The 22,304-nt window shown below is 34.0% G+C and overlaps 3 protein-coding genes across 3 annotated transcripts; 1 reads left to right on the top strand and 2 right to left on the bottom strand.

Annotated features, from left to right (window-relative positions):
• Positions 1–73: 73 nt before the first annotated feature.
• LOC105768045 (chromatin structure-remodeling complex protein BSH) lies at positions 74–5,143 on the bottom strand. Its single transcript, XM_012587747.2, has 10 exons — positions 3,986–5,143; positions 3,799–3,887; positions 3,416–3,510; positions 3,201–3,272; positions 3,051–3,098; positions 2,820–2,903; positions 2,625–2,663; positions 2,453–2,535; positions 2,191–2,253; positions 74–478 (listed from the first exon to the last, which is right to left on the bottom strand). Exons 1-10 carry the CDS (start codon positions 4,033–4,035, stop codon positions 379–381), a joined length of 723 nt encoding a protein of 240 aa, XP_012443201.1. The 5' UTR covers positions 4,036–5,143; the 3' UTR covers positions 74–378.
• Positions 5,144–5,694: 551 nt separating this feature from the next.
• Positions 5,695–12,394, bottom strand: LOC105766734 (transcription factor Pur-alpha 1). The gene is made up of 4 exons (XM_052631557.1): positions 11,838–12,394; positions 6,706–6,846; positions 6,329–6,568; positions 5,695–6,214 (listed from the first exon to the last, which is right to left on the bottom strand). The coding sequence occupies exons 1-4, from the start codon at positions 12,159–12,161 to the stop codon at positions 6,062–6,064; spliced, it is 858 nt and encodes a 285-aa protein (XP_052487517.1). The 5' UTR covers positions 12,162–12,394; the 3' UTR covers positions 5,695–6,061.
• Positions 12,395–13,916: 1,522 nt separating this feature from the next.
• On the top strand, positions 13,917–22,007 carry LOC105769027 (serine/threonine-protein phosphatase PP2A-2 catalytic subunit). The gene is made up of 11 exons (XM_012589387.2): positions 13,917–14,230; positions 16,718–16,774; positions 17,539–17,622; positions 18,064–18,135; positions 19,072–19,143; positions 19,250–19,290; positions 19,994–20,060; positions 20,794–20,985; positions 21,121–21,210; positions 21,299–21,406; positions 21,500–22,007. The coding sequence occupies exons 1-11, from the start codon at positions 14,141–14,143 to the stop codon at positions 21,563–21,565; spliced, it is 939 nt and encodes a 312-aa protein (XP_012444841.1). The 5' UTR covers positions 13,917–14,140; the 3' UTR covers positions 21,566–22,007.
• Positions 22,008–22,304: the final 297 nt, after the last annotated feature.

Here is a 22,304-nt window from a genome sequence, read left to right as displayed (position 1 = left end):
CCAAATTGGTATTTTTTTAGGTACCTAGCTAACGCTGTTAAATTTTATGTTAGCAGCCAATAGAACATTGACAAGTCCTAAAAAAAATTAATATATACTTTAGCCTTTAAACTTGACAACTTATACTTAACTCGTGCCTGAACTTTTTTCAGACCTAACTAGTACATGAACTTGGAAACTATTAACCAAGTCGGGTTTTTTTAAGTACTTGGCCGACGCCATTAAATTTTATGCTAACAGCTGATAGTTCTTGAAAATGTTATCGTTTATAAACAGCATAAACTGCCTAATATAATTGATTCTCGTAACATCTAACACACTGTTGAGCAGAAAAAGACACGAAAGAATTAGAAATGCATTTATACGTATTATGTCTATTTACCGGCCACTCCTTTCTTCTTTGGCTTCGAGAGCATCTACTTCCTCATTAGATAAAAGGTCAAGAACGGGTTTATAATAATCCCACTCCTTTCTTTTCCTGATGCAACGGAAAACAAAAGGCAAACCATAAGTATTTTCTTCTTTTGAAGTTTTCTAACGAAGTAACAGAGCAAACAGATTAGTGATCAAGCAAAATGGGTGTAAACATACAGAGCACATAAATTAAAAAGCAACATGAAAATGTAATAATTGCTAGTCAGAAATATGCAGTAATATTAAATGGGAAAACTTAACAAGTGCATGAAAAGGGATACCAAAACCACTAAACCATTTCTACAAAGTGAAGCTACATCAATGCTTTCAAACTGACAAAAGATTCAATGATTTGGTTGAGACTTAGATCTCTCTTATCAATAGGACTACTTAGTAGTGTTGTTTCTATCTACTATTATCTAAAAATAATCAAGTTATTATCCACTAGACAAAACCAAGAAATAACACTTCACGTGCAAAATTATAGATCCCCTTTTAGATAAAACAATTCCATCAAATTGAGTATAACCGTATGTGTAAGATGAAGCCAACTATTGCAATTGCTTAAGATACCTTTTTTTTAGTTTAGCCTCTAGCTAGCCTTTCTTTTGTATAAGTTATGTATTCCCAATTCCTTTTTAATATGGAATACAAAAAATAGTGCACAAAGAATGAAATTCTCCCGATGGCTCTATCATAGATAAATAAGAAAAAAATTCTCCAAATCAAATCCATTGCTTCGTCTTCCTTTAACCTTAACTCAAGTTAAAAGGGGACACAACCCTTGTTTTTTGCTAATTTAGTCAAGATCAAGTCTGATGAGAATAATATTTTACGAAAAGCAATTCATGTATTTTCAAACCAATCCATGTCCTATCTATTATTTGACTGACTAATCCTTTTTATTGTAATGGGTGAAGGTTCAAATGTTATGGTAATTCCTTATGGGTGGATGAACCAAGATAATATAGAATCAGAGTTCTAGATTTTTGTTAATCCCTCGCTGAAATAATATCGCGAGGTCTGCAGCTATAACTAGCTATGTCTACTGTACACCCATTAACTAGTGTCTTCTGCCAAGGATTTAATTGAAATGCTTTATCCCTAGGAGATATGATATATAATGGAGGACTTAGTTTGACAGTTTTGACAAGGTGGATGTCTTTTAAATCTTTTAATGGTTTCAAGAACCATTAAAGGCAATGCAATGCATAAGCATGAGTGTACAACTCAGTAGAGAGATGAAGTTGAGAAAAAGTAATGTTCCATTGAATCAAGATAATTTTGGATCAGAGTTCTAAATTTATTTTCAAACCAATCCATTTCCTATCTGATAAATGGTCGGCCTAAGTCACAGAATAATTTCACTTAGACATGGAGCTGTCAAGCAATTTATAAATTACGACAGCAGAACTTTGAATTTGTCAGCCTAAAATTGAATATGGATATGGATTTAAACTTTATAAACTTCGATTCTTTTGATTTAAAATTTATGAATTAGAAATTCTCAACTTTAATGAATCTAGATTTAAGTTCAATCAAATATTAAAAGTACTGCTTCTGTTGACTTTTAAAAATACTTGATACAAGAAGTATTTTGAAATCTTAGATGGACCTTTTAAATTTGACCCAAACCTAAATAAAACCATTTTCGAACAAAGCATTTGGATTTTGAAATCCAAATCCCGACCCATAAAATACAAGTTTCTAAATGGACCATAACAATTTTTCAAGGCTCAATAGGGAAAATTATTCAGCATGAGACAGAGAGCATACCGGACAACACTTGACCTGAAACTGAATAACTTCATCAAGTCCAGTGCAGCACCACTAGCTTTACTGTGAGAGGGAAAACAGAAAGTAATGTCATCAATACATAGAACATTGAGGTCTGCCATGCTTGGACAAAACCAATGTAGTAGCCAGAAAAGAATTGAGGGGTGGCAGGAGGTGAAAAAAGCAGAAGTACCAAACCATTCGGATAAGAAAAAAAATCCATCCTATTTCTGACCATATTACAAGGAAACAACATAAAAACCTGGGAGTGAAATGTTCAGCAGCCCGACGACCCTTTTTGCTTATTCTGTTCTCCCTTGCTGAAGTTACATTTTGAATTGCAATCTAAAAAACACAACATTACAGCGATATGATAACAACCATGCCATATATGCATCAATGGCTAAGATTAAGTAGAAACGTATGATAACTACCTCATAAAGTTGCTCCCTGATTGCAAAGGCAACTGCAGGCTGCAAAGAGTAAAGAAATCATATAAGATATGTTTTAAAGGCACAGAAACAAAATGAAACAGGCTTGAAAGAGAAATACTGTACTGTTATCTGTTTCTCATCATGTTCAGGTAGGATGAATATTTTACAAGTATGCTTCTAAAATGAATTGCTTACCCCAACTTCAGGGTCTTCAATACCTAAATCTTTGCAGAGAGTTCTAGCAAATTCTTCAGGATCACTATCAAAGTTGTTCAAGTCCTATAACAAATAAAGATAACAGCATTCAAGCATCTCATTGAGAAATAATTGCATAGCTCATAAAAGATAAATGATGAACAAGCATGAGAAAACACAAGAACATGCATATGATAATGATATCGTACAAATTCATTTTCCAATTCTTACCCATAAAAACTGATCCCTGATAACTGTATGATTGACTTGAAGATCAAGCTGATGAAGTCCATGTGATGGATAAGTAGGTGTTAGAAAATCATTAAAGGAAAATGGTGATATTTATATAAATGTTATTAGTGCTTCATTTATGACAGAAACCTTAATTGGAATGATCTTGTCACCAACATACATGTCTTGACCTTCATATGATCGAAAGGTGGCAAGCTGTGACTGAAGATAACATGCAAAGCGAAGAATAGGAGAATGTTAAGTACAACTAAAAATCAGCTTTAAAAGTGCCAATTTCTTTTCTTTTCTTTTCATTTCTTTTTGTTGAACATTGAAATGAGAGAAAAGAAAACAGTTAAGATGACCTGAATGGATTGAACAATTTGCGGAAGGAAACCAGGGGCAAGCTTCAAGTCTTTTACAGTCCTTTTTGCAAACATCACCACCTCTGAATCCGGATCTTTTAGAACAAATATACAAACACAAGAATATGTCCGATTAGCAAATTACACTAAGGTAGCGTTAAAGAACTCTAATTTTTAAATAATAAATCTGAATTCCAGAAATAGTATAATCGTGCAATCAAACACATGAAAATGTAATCAAATATTTACGAATTTGAAATTTAATATAAAATCATATAACAAAAGAGATCTAAAATCCAAATTTTCAAATTCATATTGGCCAAAAAAAGTCCCCGAAATTTCTTGAATTCATGAGAAACATATTTAATAAAGTGAATGCATACCATAAGGGTTCCAAGTGAAAGCATCTTTATAGCGCTGTCCATCGACTTCTATGTCAAGCCTAATGGGTATTAAATTTTCAGCTGTTGGCCTACAATTTATGGATCACAATTAGAAAATCAAGCTTTTAATCCTAACAAAATGACACAAATCCTAAATAAAAAGAAGATTTAAGAATGAGGAGCTTACATCCTGAACTTTAGAGGGGCTTTCCATGAAGCTGACGCCGGCGATTTCATATTGATTCACCTAACACTAACTTTCCCTCCCTAATTTTCAACCTCCATAAACAGATATGTTAAAAATTTTGAGACTCTAAACTAGAGCTGATCATGAGCCGGACCTCAACAAAATTTTAATCCCGTTTTCTAGGCAGTGAGCCTAAAATTTTGCCCAAAACCAACCCGGATTATATATTGTAAGCCCGGCCTGGCCCATATTTAATTTTTTAATCTGACTATTAAAATCATCTTTTTAACAACCCTTGAGTACATATTTATGAATAAATTTATTTCTATTCTGTAAATCAATTTCTTAAGCAATGGAACTTGCTTCAACTCCGCCTCCTGGGTTTTCTAATTCTAACCCAAAAACTTTTTCACTCTTATGAATGTATTTATATCTATTCTGTAAATCAATTAAATTTAATAAATTGCCAAGGAAATTTTAAAAATATATAAATTATTACAAATGTATTACTTAATAAAGTATACCACAAATTATATGCAAATACATATGATTTTACAAACTCAGATTTAAAAACAAAATAAAAAGAAAATTTCAAAAGTAAAGCAAAATACTAAAATCAAAACTAGAAAATTTCAAAAGTAAAGCAAACTACTAAAATCAAAACTAAGGTTTTATATTTTTTTTACAAAAGAAACAGTTATGGAGATAAGAGAAAAGTTGCAAATGCTAATATTCCAACTCTACACTTATTAAACAGCGCTGGTTCATTTTTTCTTCTTCTCAACGATTACATTCACCCAAAATCTGTCAAAGTTTCTCTTAATGGTTGAATAAAAAAAACCCAGCAACAACAGAAAAATGCCGTGAAACCATGTAGAAAAAAAATCCACAGATCTCGAAAATTGGAGACATATAGAGAGAAATCAGATAAAGTGAACTAAGAAACCAACAGAGCCCCAACTTCATGCTATTTACTTACACACAAACAAAATACAACAAAGGCAGAGGATGTAGCAGTTTCAGCGTATTGGTGGTATTTTCTTTGTTACTGTTACGGATTTAGAAATTGGTGGAGTGGACGCTGATTCGGTTGAAATGAATAGAGGGGGAAAAAAACTCATCCATGAAACAAAACAAAAAAGAAAAGAAAGCTCTTTTACATACCGTTGAGAAATAAAATTTGGTAACTGATGAAATTGAAAGATGAAGTGTATCCAGAAATGCAACAAATTGTTGGGTTCGAGTTGAATCCTTCTCTTGGCCCAGAGAGAACGTAAAAGAGTTTTACTTTTCAAACTTATGTTAGTGTATGACGGCTAATGTTTTTTTATTTTTTTCATTTCAAATTGAAAGCAAGTGCGGTGAATGTTTCGTCAAATTTTCACGTATGACAAATATGTAATTTTTCTTGGATCAAATGTCCAACTTTAAATATAAAAATAGATGAAAAACATCATCTTAAACTAAGCAATAAATATAAACGTATTCAACATACTCATTTATTTACGCCAAAGTTGAAGAATAATAGAGATTGTGGTTCATAATGAATTTAAAACAAAAAAGAGAAGCATTCATTAGGGCCACCTAAAAGTAATACTCATTCTTTGGGGCTGCTTTTATCTTTTTAAAATTCGAAACTTTTTTACCACAAGCACAAGATATGAAATCAATTTGTGAATCAAAGTATGAGTCTGCTTTTCAATACTAGGTTAGAAACCCAAGAGGCAACCAGTCCAAGCAATTTTTGTTTAAAAAGTGAAATAAACATTCCGTCCTGAAAATGAAAATTACACATGAAATAAGCTTATTATCAGCAAGGTAATGAAGGTGCCTGCCACACTATCAAACTGACAAATTATAATCATCCAAATGGTGTCCGTTATTCCTATGAAACTAAACTTCACACACCATATCTATGTTGATCAAACAGATAAAATGGGGATTATTTTGAGGCTTGAATGAGAACAGACAATCACCACTTATCAAACAACTATTACAGGGTTCGAAGCAAACTTTGACAGAATCACAATTATTTATTTCACCCAATTCACACCATGTTCCCGCTGGCAATGCCATTCACCTTTGAGGTGGATCCACGGTTCTAACATTTGCGCCGCTCATTCCTTCAATGCGATCCTTTGTAATCTCCACAAAATGACCCACTATTTCGTGGAACTGCTTTAACCCTGACAGTGGGAGAATGATAGAAGACCGGTCAGAACCTGCAACCTGCAATTGTTGAACCATTCTATATCAACCTACTCCATCAAGACCCATTATAGTGTTCATGTCAAGAAAAGAGAGAGAGAGAGAGAGAGAGAGAGAGAGAGAGAGAGAGAGTACTTCTGATATCCTCAAGAAATGTCCTCTGTTGTTGCTCCCAAGATCAAAGAAAAATCTCTTCTGATCAGCTCGGATCACCTTTGAAACCCCCATGTTACCAATTTCATCCTGTGTTGGCAACTCCACTGATCTGTCCACTTTCAATTCAGAAGTTGAGGCAGCCTGGCTGTGTCCAGATATGAATCCAGCCCCTACATCATCTGAGAGCCCAACAAGACGTTCCGATGGTTCCGAGCTTTGCTGTTTTAAAAACCCGACATAGACATAAAAACAATCAGATGACAAATTAAATGGGACTATATGAAAAATTCAAATCCATATATGAGAGCAGAGAAACTGTAAAGGAACAAGTATAGAAATGTAGATCACAAAGATACCTGATTGGGCAATACAAAGAGTCTTGATGCCTCATTGATATCTGCCAATATGTTCCTAAATGCTGCCCACCCTTCATCTCTGGTACTTCCTGCTGGCACAATAATGGTACTGCGGTTCCTGCTGACAGATGCTTCAGATACCTTCACAGATACTCTCATTAGAGAAACATTTAAACAAAATAAAAAATAAATAAACTCTAACTCTTTATTTTTCCCATCTTCCAAACAATTGGTCTTGAATTAGAACATTTTTTTCTCTATTTAATGACATTTATGAGTTATTTATTTATACTTTGTTGCAATGAATGTTCAAGGTCCAAAATGAGGAACCTATGTTGCTCTCTCACTCTTCATTTTTTCTTTAACTGCCCATGTTTCACATAAATCCAATATATGCCAATGTGCATGTTAACACTCTGAATGCAAGGAAAAACTTAGAAAACCTGAACATTCTTGTCTTGGACACGCACTCATATCCGACACACACTCGAATCACAGTAACACAAGCAGAAACAACCTAGGCTAAGCAAGACCAAGGCTGTCCCCTATTTTCTCTTTCTTGAAGACTAAGAAGGAAGCGTATCAGAGTTGATTCCCATATTACTTTACAGGTTACATTTACAGAAAGAATCAAGATAATCTACTTATCAGCCACCAATCACAGCTTAAGTGATATTCATAACAACCTAATGGAATAACCCAAACCACTCAACAACCTAAACAGCTGGACTCAACTAGAATGACTTTACCAAAACTCAACCTGGACATTTTACCTAAACACAGCCCTCGCCGACGCAGGTTTCCCACCATTGACATTTCGGCGGTTGTTGACCAAATAAAAAGTTAAAGAATAACAGAAATTTCTCCAGAGACTTTAAGTACATATTTGACAGTTTCTTCATCCATTTCTGCTTTTATTTTGTAAATTTCTTTCCACTGAAGAGGCAATTCAAAGATAAGGACCAAAGAATTTACTTTCTTACCAGGGAGATTAAAGCAATACTCAACTTTTTTCTAGGCCTCTCACAGGAATTTACAGATGAGCATCACAGAATATCAAGATTCCAGCAAGTTCCCCAAAGGCGGTAAATGCACATTGCAAGGCAAGGAATCAGAGACACGTTAACAGCATATTATTCTCCACATGCAATGTGGAAACATGATGACTACTGAATTTTCACACTTCGCTATATAATCATAATCAACGGATTGATTTTATTAGAACTTTTTGTTCTGTGAAATCTAGATTTATTGTTTCAAATATTTCCCCAGCATTTTTCCTCAAAATAGGTGTTAAAACGTTGCTAATTCTTTTGGACTTATCGAATAGTTTTATGCATATAATAAGCATATTTCAAATATTACTCATTTTTATGTCTTATAAAAGAAGATGCTTAGTCATATTCTGGAGAGCCATATCATGAACCTTTCTGTTTTCGCAGGTTTAGTTATGAAATAACCACTTTACAAGGAGATGTCAAAATGAGTACAAGGAAATATACCAGTTTATAAATTCATATCCAGTACAAGAAGATTCTTAAATGAATTGCATTCTATAACTTGGAATAATCATGAAACTATACTCAACAAGGTTAAAGAAATTCATCTTTATCAAGATTCAGAGATAGTAAGTATCTATAAAAATATTGTTTGAGTAGCTTAGTGATTGTTTTGAAAATTATGAAGGATTCTAGTTTCATCTATACATTCAAGGTAGAAGAACAGAAGACCTGCTGTAAGTTCTAATTAAGCTTGGCTGAAAAAATATGTGAAGTAAAATTTACTCTCAGCCAATTGCTTACAATTATCGCTGTAAAAGTTGTTTCTCAAGTAGCAGAAGGAAAAAAGAAAAGCAACAATTAGGAAGAACAACAAGAAAACATGTTAAAAAATAATTTGTCCCAAATTCATTGCTTGCAGTTCCATCATTGCTTGTAATCCTTCTGTTTGACATTGGCATCATTTGATTCATTTCTGAATCAGTTGCCTTCTATGAATCTATTCGGAGTTTTCTTTTTTAGGGTAGAGGAAAAGAATTTGCAACTGAGTGTTTGCTGGCTTGTGAATCCACCTGTTTATCCTATAATATTTCAAGTCTGAAAATCAAAGGATCTTAGGCCTGTCTAAGTCTATGGTTTTGCCAGTAAAATGTTCGACCTTTTACCCATCTCATTTATCAACATATACAAGTAACAGAAAACAGTTTTGGATCAAAACAACAGAAGTTTGTGGTTGAATTTTTTAGTAGTTTTCTGACGACACTGGGGCTTAAGGAACAATTTCTCTCAAGAAAAGGGCATCATACAATAACAACACATGATGTTGTACTGTTATAGCCAGAAAAAATCTAAATTGTCTAAGGCTCAATCCATTAATGATAACTATGAGAACTTCACATCACGGTAAATAATATAAAGATCAGTTCAGAGATTTATGGTTACCCATTAGCATGAAATTAGATCACTCTGACAATAATCCTGCTCTTGAGGTATCTCGCACGTAGTAAGATGACATCTGATCAATGTTTTTTCCACATTATTAAGTTGTTTACAGGAGGTGCCTGATTAAGGCTCACAGGTCAAGATTCAAGAGAGGGCTAAAGATAAATTGAACCCAATGACCAACCCAAAATTCAGCCAAAAATATAGTTAAGAACTTTAATATACTACAGAGTACAGAGGTCAACAACAACAAACCCGATGCAGCCTAAAACAAGCTAACCAAGATCCCAAACCAATAACTATCACTGGGTAATGTGCTAAAAGCTGAACTTTACCACCTAAAAGCTGCAATGAAATAAGAATTCAAAACTAAAAATCCCTATATTCAATTTCAACCTTAGCCCAAGTTATTCAAACTAGAAGAGTTACAGAAGCAAAAAATAGAGCTTAGAAGAGAAAATCTCAAATTTTAAGCAATAAACAACAAAGTTACAAGTCTGTGAGAAATAATTGAATTTTAGTAGTTTTTAGCTTAAAACTAGTAAAAGAAAAATGTGTTGTTTTATGGTGATTTAGGTACCTTAAAGGTCAAAGAATGCCAGGAAATCAAAGGAAAATGGAGCAGTTGGGCAGGCCCCAAAGGCCACGAAGAAATTCAGCTACCTTGGGAAGTAGGCCCAGCACTGTGATGCCAAACTGTGAAATTTCAAAGATTAAAACTGTGTTTGACTCCTAATTAAGGGAAATCATGTACTTTCACCCCTTGGGCTCCTAAACCACTATAAATACCACCTCCAGCTCATATTTTCAGAGTTAGTTAAGGAGGAATTAGAGTTAGAATAGAAAGAATGAACTTAGTGTTAGACTAGCAATTTAGATCTAGAGTTAGGAGAAGTTACTTCATTTTTTTCGAGATGGAGCTTTCTTCCATGGAGCCTGGAGGAGGCCAAGATCAAGCTTGAATATCATCAAGTTTGAAGAATAACTTGGAGAATTGAACATTTATAACTATTCTACTTTCATTTCTTTAGTTTGATTTTGTTTGTGATGTTGCTTAGATCTAAGATTCTTGTGTAAGAACGATGAACTGAAATTTCTGGGTTTTGATTTGTATTTGAATTCTGTTATGAAATCCTGATTGATTCTTAAGTGTTATCTTTGGATCTATCATTTCTTGCTTGTTCAGTTATTGGACTTAATGCTAATTTGTTGATTGATGCCCAAGTAATTAGATCATAATTAACTACCAATTGAGATGAAGTTAACGCTAGCTTAGTAACTAAACAACCTAAGTTAGTCTTGTCCAAGAGAGAGAATAATGTTGATCCAACCTAGAGATAGGTAAATTAGTGACGGATTCAGTGAAAGTCAATTGGAAAGACTTTGATAACTGGATCAAGCAAGACCTAACCGGAAGTCTAATTAGGATCCTATCTCATACTGAGAGAGAAGGTAGGTACAGCAAACTTGAGAATAGCAAGATATGAAATTAATAGGAGGTTTCACGAATCTAGATCCATTTGTTTACTTGATCTATTCGAAGGAAAGCTTGAGTTAGTTGCTAGTTGCTACTCTAATTTCGATTTTGTTAAATCTGAATCAATCATTTGAATAGAGATGATTTTGTGTCTAAATTTGTTAATTAGATTGTGTCAATGGAACTTTAGATTTATTCTTTGCATTTAGCTCCCAAATATCTCCCTTGGGATCGATTCTTGGAATACTTCCATTTTATATTACTTGACAATAATCCGTAAGCTTGCAAAAATTCAAGGGTTTATTTGATCATATTATTAGCACAAGCCATGTTCTTGTAATCAAACAGTCATCATAAAAAGGAACCACAAATAAAAACTAGGAAGCTAGAACTAGGAACTTAGCGCATGAATACAGCATTTGATGCACTGAAATGAAGTCATTAATGCCAGCTAGAAAGGCTAAGATAATCAAGCATCAAGGCTTAGGCTTTTTAGACAAGAAATCACTAATATCATTCTTATGGAGGAATATTCTAAGTTGCAACAAGCATTTCAAGAAGCTGATCCGAGGTTCAAGCAGCTTCATTTACTATGAAGGAAATATTAACCAAAATATGGTGTTTGAAGATAGAAATTGAGCCTCAACAAAGCATTTTTGTTGCTTGAAAATAGAAGCATCAATTGAAGGTATGAACAAGTGGCCTAATTAGAAAGAAACGAGGTAGCTATCATGCAACTTCAGTGTCTCAAGTAGTTTTAAAACTGACTCATCTCATCTAAAGGTTTTACACTATAAAACTTATTAATGAATATGTATACTCATGAGTAGAGTTCAAACATGGGAAAGAAAAAGGTTCCTAGAGTCTGCTCTCAACATCTTGGAGATGCGCAATTAACAGTTGGGTGACAATTTCCTCCGCAGCCGGTCGTCCTAATCAAGCCAAAATTCCTAAATCAAGGTTAGTAAGTTCATTTTTCATCTAACCACGAAGAACGGGGAATACTCTTAAATTACTTAAAGAAGAAACCATAGCAGCAGCAATTGTGTTGATGAAAGACAAGAGACATTATTCGCCACTCTAAAATTCAACATCATATACAGGAAAGAGAAGATTGGAGCAAAAATCTTTAACATCGAAAGAGAAAACATGAGGAATTGGAGGGGAGCGACGAAAAGAGAAAGATGAGTTGAATACAAGTGTTGGAGGGATACCTTCAAAAAACGACCCCTGCGATTCTCGCCAATGTCAAAGTAAAAGACCTTAGTGTCGAGCTGCAATTCCTTGCTGAAGAGGTCGTTGTCGTCGGAGTTTACGTAATAATTGAAAAGGTCGAGGAACCAGGATATGCCAGAGGAGGGGACAATGATGGTGGACCTGGTAGCCGATGTCTTTTCCGAGATTTTCAAATAACGACCGCGTGGGTTCTCCTTGAGATCGAAGTAGAAAAGCTTGTGTTCCACCTGAAGAGTTTTGCAAAGCAGTTCCACGTCGTTTCCTCCTCTGTCAGCTCCGCCGCCTCCTGAATTCCCTTCCATTTTTTTTTTTACCAACAGCCTATCAAAACTCGGCACCAGCTGCTACAAAAAATAAACGGGAAAGCAAAATGCCTAAGCTAGATCCCAATTCTTTTTAGATGAAAACGAAAACCCCCCCCTACAATCCCTTTACTTTCTATTACATTAAGCAGTAGCAGGCAGGGATTTTGATTATGTTTGTTAGGTTTTGGGTTTGAACGAACCAGACTTATTGATGATGGTGACGGATTTGACCAACTCTCTCACTCTGTAGCTCTAAGTAAATATTTTATTTATTTTATCTATTCTTATTTACTTTATGCTTTTTTGCCTTGGCTCTCTTCTCTTCATTTTCCGTTAAAGGTTGGTTGGTTACTTCTATTTTACACATTTTAGTATTTCTATTTTCTTTATTTGTTTTTGGTATATTTCGCATCTCATCGGGTATCAGACTTCTTTAAATATTTATGTATTTATGGGTCTACTTTTAGTACTTGGGAGATCTGCAATTTTTTTATAATTATTTTAATTAACATTAATATAAATTATAAAATCAGAAAATATGTCGATGTGGCATGACATGACTAGTTAATAGTATTTTTAAAAAAACAATATCAAGATTAGTAATCTGACTAAAAAATTTTAATATCAAATTGAAAAAAAGAGAGTATAATTTAAAATGTAATCTTTCAAATAAAATTATATAAAGCTATGTAAATCATAAAATACATAAGATGAACAAGACAGATATACAAACTATTACCTAAATCATGGAAAATTATATAGAATATTAGATGTACATAAACATATCAATGTTTATATTAATAAATTATTTATGTAAATTTCTGAAAAAGAAACATATTAGACAAAACATATAAATTTGTAAAATATTGAAATCAAATTCGTCAAATTATTTTGTTGTGAAATCTCTAATTTCTTATAAGGAGATGCTTAAGATAGTAAATACCCAAAATGATGAACTATGAAATTCAAGGATAACTTTTTAAGTTTTAGTATAGATTACATAAAATTTAATCTTTTAGGTTCCAACTGTAAATTTCAACTTATACATTCAATGTCTAACAATTGAATTTTATAACATTAAACAGAAACCTTCAATACATAAGCTCTTTAATGGTGTTTACCAAAAGCAGTGAGGAAATCCCCTTAGAAAGACACTTGTTTGTTTCTCTAAAAGTATAATTCAAAGTCCTCAAGATCTGAGGCATCTTACATTTTATCAATTAAAGTAATATTTACTTCAATTACGGTTTCACTCTTGGAATATGTTAGTAGTTTATAGGAAATGTTTTTTCAATAAAAGTGGAAAAGAAAACAAAAAGAACAAGAAACCAAAGAAGACGAAATGTTTGGATGAATGTTTGGACGGGCTGTTGGTGAGAAAGCGAAGAACACTCCTACTTGCTCAAAAGTACGGTTCACCACTGAATTTGCTGCCTATGAAGCTTACAAGTTAAAAGCAGTCCCATTTCGTTGCAACCAAAATTTCCAAATTCCATAATACTTTCGTTTCGGATTGTAAGACCAAACCTTGGGCGTGAGATTCGCACAAAGCCAACTCTCCCGGTTGCCACTGTTACTCTCAGTACAATAAAATTACCATTAGTTTAGTAGTAGAAGGAGCCAACAAAAATACCAGCCCACGCGAATCCTGGAATCGTCTAATTCACGGTCATATCAAAACCCTCCATCACACCTATCTTTTCCATTACGATGGATTCGTTATTTCCACTCACCGTTCTCGACCCCGTCCAAACAATTTGTAAATTGTAAACTCGATTATTATTAGAGAGAAAAAAAAGTAAGAAAACTAAATTTGTTAACTGAAAAAGAAAACTAGAAATCTCTCTCCCCTCGCTGAGCATCCACCGCTTCTCAGAAATAATTGTAAAGGGTTTCCTTTTTCCTGTCAAATTCAAAAGTATTAGTTTAGGAAATTTTGGTAATCTAGGGTTAAGAGTAAAACAGAAAAAAGAAAGATGGAGTCTTCTGTGGGTTCGAACTCGCATGGGAACCTGGACGAACAGATATCGCAGCTGATGCAGTGCAAGCCTTTATCGGAGCAGGAGGTACATATATTTTCTTCCCCCAACGTAACGGATCTGTTTCGGATTTCTTCATTTGCGGTTTGATCTGCGGCTTTTGCCACCGATCCATTTTTTGTTTAGTATTTTCTCTGTATGGGGTCAGATCCATTTTATTTTATCGAAGACTTTGAAGGGAAAACGAAAGCAAGATAAGATCTTTGTTGAATTATGTTTTTGTTCCACTTGCTTTCACTGGTATTGATTCGTTTTGTTTGTTCATTTTCTGGCTTTGTTTCATTTCCGAAAAAGTATATATTCTTCCTGGAATTAAATGTGTTGCTTGTTTTCACTGATATTGATCCATTTTGTTCGTTCATTTTATCGTATGGTAACCATATTCAATTGACTAAAGAATTGGTTTTTGAGACTAGAAATTAATAGCCTCAAAATGTTCTTAGAGGGTAGAAATGTTCTGAATTTCTCGACAAGTTTGGCGAAGTCTGTGGGTATCAGTTACCCTTTTTGTTGCATTTGGTCACGCTTAGGCTTCTCACAATAGGAAGTTTTACACAAGCCTTGTTTGTCTAACTCCTGAATTAAATAGAACGCTCTTTAACAAAGAGCGAGGTGCTGTAATTTGAGTTGTGATAAATCAATTTCTTGCTTACTGCATTGATCTTATTTGGACAGTTATTTTAGTGTAGTCAAGCACCATATTTAGGCGCCAATGGCAATGATGAGCTTGCAAAAGCCAACTTTCATTGAGGCACATGCATTTTGTGTAGGCATAGGGTTGTAGGCTTCTGTTATGTTTCGTTTTTTTTTTTTAATCTTTAAATGTGATGCATTGCATTATCTATTGAGGGTAAAAGGAAATGTACGGGGCATGCCAGAGTTGGGACAGAAAAAGCTCAAATATGGTCCTGACATGGGTATCAAGCAGCGGAACAGATAAATTGTTTTCAACTTAAAAATGGAGGTTGGAAAGAAGACTTTTGTGTAGAAGAAGGTGGCTGGTGGGTGGATGAAGCTTTGGAAAAAAAATGACAAATGAAAATGAGAAAAGAAGCAGCAGCAGCAGCAGCAGCTTGGCAGTGAATGAAGAAGAAGGTTTTTTGATATAGAAAGAATAATCTAGGGTTTTTCCTTTAATGATAAAACACATAGTTTTGTTAATGCCTAAAAAATGAAAAGTACAGAAGGTTCCGGAAAGTTTAAGAGAATAAAAAATAAAATGAATTATACTAGATATTTTAGTCCAAAGTCATTTTTTTGGGTAATAGTCCAAAGTCATTTGAGTTTTAATTAGTTAGTATGTTTTATTTATAAGGTGGGTTTTATCAATCAATCAGTTAAGGGTGTGCCTTTGGATGGGCGGTGAGATTGTAACAGTGGGATTAAAACCTGTGATGGATATGCATTTGGATTCAAATGCAGCTATAGCGTTGAGATGAGAATGGAAAATTACGATTAAGAACATTGGGCTAAAAATTGTATATAATAGAACTTTTAAATTATATCATTTTAAAGAAATTATTAAAAATATGTCAATTTATAATTTATTAATAAAATAATATGTATAATAATATTTTTGAATTTTTATTAGTGATGTAATTATTTATTTAAATAATATTTTACATTAATTAGATTATTATGTTATAAGTATTTTAATAATATTTAACATATAAAATTTTAACAATTTTAATAATATTTAACAGATAAGAAGTTTATAACATATATTAGGAATAAAAAAGTTTTGTCAGTAAATAGGCTACTATTTAGGGATAGTAGATAGAGAAATAGATGAAAGGATATTTTTATAAGTATGAACACTAGTTGCAGCAACTGGTTCTCAACCCTCCGGTGAAAAATTTTGCGTCAGTTGGGAAATCTCACCTCAATGGAGGTGATTCAAAGGGAACTGATTTGAGCATCAGTTCAACTTCAATTTTTGCACTATAACTTCAAACGCACTGGCCCCAGTTGCATCCAAAGTAAAGATTAGTATAAATTTAATTCTATTAAAATAAATAATAATTTCAATTGATATTTCTTCACATATTAATAAAAGTATAAAAATATATTATATTGTCATGTCATGTGGTACCAGTGTTTTTAATTTTTAAAAATTGCTATGTCACTTTGTCCATGTCACGTATCTATGTCTGTGTCCATGCTTCATGGTTGTTAAATAACTTTATTTTGTTGTGGTCTATTCAACAACTGAGTTGATATTGCTTAACTTGGGACACTTAGTTATGGGTTTTATAATAGTATAGCTAAAATTGGAGTTATTACATATAATTGTAGAAATTACCAACTTCACTTGGATGACCTTTTTTCCCGTGCCTTTATTGTGCCTTGCACATCTATTTAGGTTAATGTTTCATCAGCTTTCATACTTGTTAATGTGCTCCCCTTATGGCTTGCTAAAATTCATTGTTTACTCACCCCTCTTTGTAGATAATAATCCTCTTCCATTGTGTGCCTGATATTATTGTGGGTTCTTTTTTTATTTATATAAATTAGGTTAGGGCATTATGTGACAAGGCTAAGGAGATACTGATGGACGAAAGCAATGTTCAGGTCTGCCTTATCATCCATTGTCTCTGTCGCCACTCTCTTTTATTAGCTTTTTCCCCCAAGATAATATCTCTTTATTGATTATTTATGTTTCTGTTAGCCTATATTTGTTTGGTGCATATATTTTTAATTTTCTCAAGTATATGACTGAACTTTTTTTGGTTTAGTACAGCCTTATTCTGTGATCTGAGCTGCTAAAGATTTGTTTCTAGTGGTGGTAATGTCTCTGGTTCTTTTACTGAAAAGGAAATGTACGGAGTCTGTTGCTTTAAAATCTTTTCTTTCTTTACATGATGAATGATAAGTTAAAAGACGCCAAAAGTTTTTGTTCAACAATTGATACTCTATTGAAAAAGGAAAAGGGAACAATAAGAACTTTGGATGCTTTTATAGCAATTGTTGGCTTTCATAGTTGTTCGTGTCTCTTCCTGTCCTTTGAACTCTTTATATGGTCATGAAGCATCTTTAACTTCTACGTATTTTATCTTTTGGTATGCATGCAAGCCCGCTGTGCTTTGGTTTGCAGAATAAAACCCTGCCAATTCCTTCCACGATATGAACTTAATCTGTCAAAACCAAAATTGTTGTGTTCTAACAATTGGGGTGTTCCTATGTGAACCTTGAATTCTTGGTTAAGTTTCTAGTTTTAAGACGTACTACTGGAGCCTTGAAATTACTTTAATGATCCATGAATTGCCTGTTCCTCCACATCACATATATGGTTGGCTTATTATGATTTGAATATTTTTATGTTTTGTGCAACACAGCCTGTCAAAAGCCCTGTTACAATATGCGGTGATATTCATGGGCAGTTTCATGATCTTGCAGAGCTTTTTCGAATTGGAGGGAAGGTAATTTTTCTGATTGAAGCTGCTTTTTTGTGTTTCAAATGTGATGCCAACTGTTGTGAACTATTTGCAATGAATGTAGTCTTTGTTCTTATTTGTTCTTCGACTATCATTTATAAATCAATAGCACAATTCACAGCTATCAACCACAGCCAATGATATTTCAACTCTATAGATTTTTTTTTTTCATTAATTTGTTGGATGTTGTTAGTTGGAACTTGGAACACTGATGCCTGTATGTAACATATTGCGCTGGGAATCAGAATGACTTCCATATTTTGTGAGTTTGAATTGATTCGGATAGTTGTTTACTTATTTGCTATTCATACAAGATTTCGGTGCAGTGATCTGTTTTTCTTAGTTTGACTTCTTATTTAGTTTATTTTGATATCAGTGTTCTTTTTTCTTTTAATATATTGTTTTTTTGGCAAATTTCATGGTCAGTGTCCAGATACAAATTACTTGTTCATGGGAGATTATGTTGATCGTGGTTACTATTCAGTTGAAACTGTAACAGTAAGTACGATATAATTTCCTGTTTTTCCTATATTTTACTTTTTATTTTCTTGTTTCTGATTGCGTTCTTTTCTATTAGTGATTATTCCAAGCTAGAAACCTACATTATTTTTGTTAATTAAACTGTAGTCATTTTGGAAGAAAAGGAGATTTACTTTGTTGTTATAGTACTTTAATTGCTCTTTTCTTCCATTTGATTAAGTTTTTCTGACTGATGAATTTCCATGCAGTCTTGACTGAGTTTTGTAATCTTAGGTGGTGGATGCGTGTATGCGTGCACACTTACAGAAATATCGACGAGCTTAGTATATTCTTTGCTGAGCTGAGCACTTCATTGCTCGCTCAATTTTTTATTAATATTAGGTGGTAGGTATGTTTAATGTCGACTGATTTCTCTGTGTGCATGTGTGTGTATATATATATATACACATACATGCACACATACATAAACATTTGTGCAATCACACAAATACACCTACGTGCTTGGTACTCAATTTGAGCTTATCACTTGGATGCTAAAACTGAATTATGGCAAAGTTTTTCATCTGTTGAAATGGGTCAAGTTTGATTAACTTTTTTTTTTTTTTATCCTAACATATTACTTCAGAGCTTTATACCTTGTAAAGCATGTTGAAACCTTGTTCTTACTTCATATGTCTCTACTTCCCTCGCGTTGGAGTTCTATCTGCTGTTTGGGTTTCATATCCTACCATACTTGTGGGTTGATCACTACAACAAAGGGATTATAATGTATAATCGATTCTTTTTTCTTTCCTGTTGTCATAAGTAGTCTGGAGGAGGTGGAGTCTCAGGAATAATGCCATAAATATTGTTGTTCATTCTATGAATGATTTGTCAATGACCTTAACTGATTGCAATTAATTGTGTTTTCTTATGGTTGCAACTCTTAATTTGCTTGTGATGATTCTTGATCAGCTCTTGGTAGCCCTCAAAGTGCGTTACCCTCAACGGATAACAATTCTCAGGGGAAATCATGAGAGCCGTCAGGTATGCTATGTTATTTGTGCGTCATTTATGTTTTCCATTTTTCATTGCCAGTTATATCTTCTTTATTGTTTCATGTCTTGTTAATGATTTCATGTTTTAAACGCAGATTACTCAAGTGTATGGCTTTTATGATGAATGCTTAAGGAAGTGAGTATCTTAGAATCTTGCTATATAAATTTATTTGTGTGCAGAAATACTTTCTTTCTTAGGGTTGAGATTGATGCTACCTTTCTTTATTTTGATTGTAAATATTGCCTCGTATCTGTCCTTTTTCATTCATTTCATTTATTTATGTGGTTTGCAAAGGTATTCAGGCTTAAGAATTAATTTTGTATTGTGATTTGGTCATAGTTTGTTGTCAATGTCCAGCTTTGACGCAACATGCTAATGTGGAAAATAAATAAAACAAAGAGGACAGATGATAGGGCACTATGTGAAGATTGTTTCAAAAAGTATGATCTAGATGTAAGATATGTTTTTTTAATAGCTGCCATATCTTCCTTTACTAACTCAACTTTGTTGTTTAAATCAGTTTATTGCCCAATTGTTCAATTAAGAAAAATAATGTGTTATTTTAGTGCTGAGGCAATGGGATGTCGTCCATATCCATGAATCAAGCTTGTTTTGCATGCAGTTTTCTAATTTTAAAGTACATGTGAAGTTTTCTGCGATTGAATACTGGATGATTCTTCTGAAATTTACAGAACCAGTTATGTAGTCAAAATTATTTGGAACTACTTTAATGGTGCATGCTGGTCCTGTGTTAATTATTCATTCATTTTCTTGGATTAGCAAGTTTCTCTTATTAAATTATTGGTTGGGTTAGCTGCATTTTCTATTTTATCTGCAGGTACGGAAGTGCTAATGTTTGGAAGATCTTTACTGATCTGTTTGACTATTTTCCGCTAACGGCATTGGTTAGTATTTTCATATTTATGGCAATGTTTTGGTAACCAGAGTGGTGGTTGGACCAGTTAGGCCATGGTTCCCAGTCTGACTGGTTCGATAAAATAAAATATTTAAAAAATTCATAAAAAATAAAAATATTAAAAATGGAAAAATCTGGTTCAACTGTCCAGTATTGGTTCGCAGGTCAGCCAATTCAACCTCTTTCTCCAGACCAGCCGGTCTGGTCCGGTTCCAACAATCTTGATTTATGGTCTGATGTTGTTGAAGTGATAAGTTTTTTAGGCTGTTACTTGAAATTAGGACATTAACCTGGGTGTACCTCAAATACTTGAGATACTTAGCACCATGTGGTTGATCTATTTCAATGTTTCAATACTGGGCGCGACTTTTGGCAAGTATTCCCCTGCTGCTCTTCATTTTTCATGAAGTGCTTGCCTTACTCGCGACCAATGGATATGTGGAGTTCAGACCCTCTAAATATAAGAAAAAACTATAAAAGTCGAACATATCCTTGTTTGAGGCGTACTTGTAACCAACTCTAATCATCACCAAAAGCTTCAATTGTATGCTTAATATTATGGTTGACTAAACAGCTAATTAAGTTAACCTGAGCAAATGCTGCTGATTTTACTACAAACTTCTGACATAGTTCTTTTAGTTTTTGGCAACTGAATTCAGTTGCTGTGAAAAGCATTGTATTTGTTAATGGTTCTTAGCTGCAGAGATTCTGTTGTTTTGAAGGTTGAATCTGAAATTTTCTGTCTCCATGGTGGATTGTCGCCATCCATTGAAACCTTGGATAACATACGTAATTTCGATCGTGTCCAAGAAGTCCCTCATGAGGGTCCCATGTGTGATCTATTGTGGTCTGATCCGGATGATCGTTGTGGTTGGGGTATTTCTCCAAGGGGTGCTGGATATACCTTCGGCCAAGTATTATTATTATTATTATTATTATTATTATTATTATTATTATTATTATTAGCTTTGCTTCCTTTTTTTATTTTTTTCCTCCGTTTTTCTCAAGTGGTCCATGGACTTGCGTGTTAATTTTTATGACATCTTCAGGACATATCTGAGCAATTTAACCATACAAACAATTTGAAGCTTATTGCTAGGGCTCATCAGTTGGTAATGGAAGGATACAATTGGGGTCATGTAAATACTTCCTCTATTTTGTTGCTTTCTCCAGAAGCATCTTAGTTTTGGTATGAAATTTGTGTAAATGATATCATTTCTTCGACAGGAACAAAAGGTTGTTACTATATTTAGCGCACCCAATTATTGCTATCGATGTGGAAACATGGCCTCCATCCTGGAAGTTGATGACTGCAAGGGTCATACGTTTATTCAGGTGTGCTGTTTTCATGCTGCTTGCTCAATATTTTCATTTTGGCTTGTGTATGAACTCTAACTTCAGCAATGATGTCCGTATCTGTTGTTGCAGTTTGAGCCAGCTCCTAGGAGAGGAGAGCCAGATGTAACCCGGAGGACACCTGATTACTTCCTATAGAGCACACTAACTTTGCGTTGTTGAATCTCTTGTGGCCTGTGCCCGTCAATGGGTTTGCGCTGAGGGCTTTTGCGAAATTTAAGATGCGATTTGTTTGGCAATGGCGGCAAGCTTGTACATGGCTAGTGAGTGACGCTGCTTCCTTGGTGAGGGTTGGTTGGGTTGTTTCCTTGAATTGAGTTTTGGTTGGTTTACGCGAGGCAGAAAAGCTGGGCAACTCTATAGGGCCATATATATATGTACCATTTCCAGCTGACTGACAGACAATATGGCATTTACTTTCCTTTTAATTTTTGTTTTTAAAAGAAGGGCTGTTTGAGGATTGGGGTTGGGGATCTGTAGAGATACTGACAACATTTTCCTTGTATGTTTGTGAATGACTTTGTGGGGCTCAAGTTGTTCAAAATTCCAAATGTGAATGACTAATTTTATTGGCAACGTACCCCTATGTATACCGAGAAGCTTCACTTTTGTTTTCAGTTAAAATTTTGAGATATCTTTTGGCCGTGTCGGTATGAATTACCGTTTTGGCTCTGTTACACTTGAAGGGTATTTGGACCGTAACTGATGTTCTTTTTCCCCCTTTTTTTCCCAAAGATTACTCTTGATGATCCTGTCCGGATGCAGTAACAACAATGGCATTTGCAACAACCACAAACACCTTCGAAGTGGATTTATCTTTAAACATGGAATATGGTATAAGAACCCCAAAAGTTAGGCTCCGAATTGGAGAAGCAAT

This window comes from Gossypium raimondii, chromosome 5, assembly GCF_025698545.1.
Source record: "Gossypium raimondii isolate GPD5lz chromosome 5, ASM2569854v1, whole genome shotgun sequence".
Classification (NCBI taxonomy): domain Eukaryota; kingdom Viridiplantae; phylum Streptophyta; class Magnoliopsida; order Malvales; family Malvaceae; genus Gossypium; species Gossypium raimondii.
Note: the sequence above shows the minus strand (reverse complement) of the source record. Positions and strands in the feature narration are given on the sequence as shown.

What these genes read in the sequence shown, in the direction of transcription:
- LOC105768045 (XM_012587747.2), bottom strand. Translation starts at nt 4,035, where the DNA reads ATGAAATCGCCGGCGTCAGCTTCATGGAAAGCCCCTCTAAAGTTCAGG. An exon ending in ACAAGATCATTCCAATTAAG is followed by an intron (nt 3,099 to 3,200) that starts GTTTCTGTCATA and finishes GGACTTCATCAG; the next exon opens with CTTGATCTTCAAGTCAATCA. An exon ending in TTGAAGACCCTGAAGTTGGG is followed by an intron (nt 2,664 to 2,819) that starts GTAAGCAATTCA and finishes TACTCTTTGCAG; the next exon opens with CCTGCAGTTGCCTTTGCAAT.
- LOC105766734 (XM_052631557.1), bottom strand. Translation starts at nt 12,161, where the DNA reads ATGGAAGGGAATTCAGGAGGCGGCGGAGCTGACAGAGGAGGAAACGAC. An exon ending in TCTTTGTATTGCCCAATCAG is followed by an intron (nt 6,569 to 6,705) that starts GTATCTTTGTGA and finishes TTTTTAAAACAG; the next exon opens with CAAAGCTCGGAACCATCGGA. An exon ending in ATTTCTTGAGGATATCAGAA is followed by an intron (nt 6,215 to 6,328) that starts GTACTCTCTCTC and finishes CAACAATTGCAG; the next exon opens with GTTGCAGGTTCTGACCGGTC.
- LOC105769027 (XM_012589387.2), top strand. Translation starts at nt 14,141, where the DNA reads ATGGAGTCTTCTGTGGGTTCGAACTCGCATGGGAACCTGGACGAACAG. An exon ending in TATGATGAATGCTTAAGGAA is followed by an intron (nt 19,291 to 19,993) that starts GTGAGTATCTTA and finishes TTTTATCTGCAG; the next exon opens with GTACGGAAGTGCTAATGTTT. An exon ending in AAGGATACAATTGGGGTCAT is followed by an intron (nt 21,211 to 21,298) that starts GTAAATACTTCC and finishes TTTCTTCGACAG; the next exon opens with GAACAAAAGGTTGTTACTAT.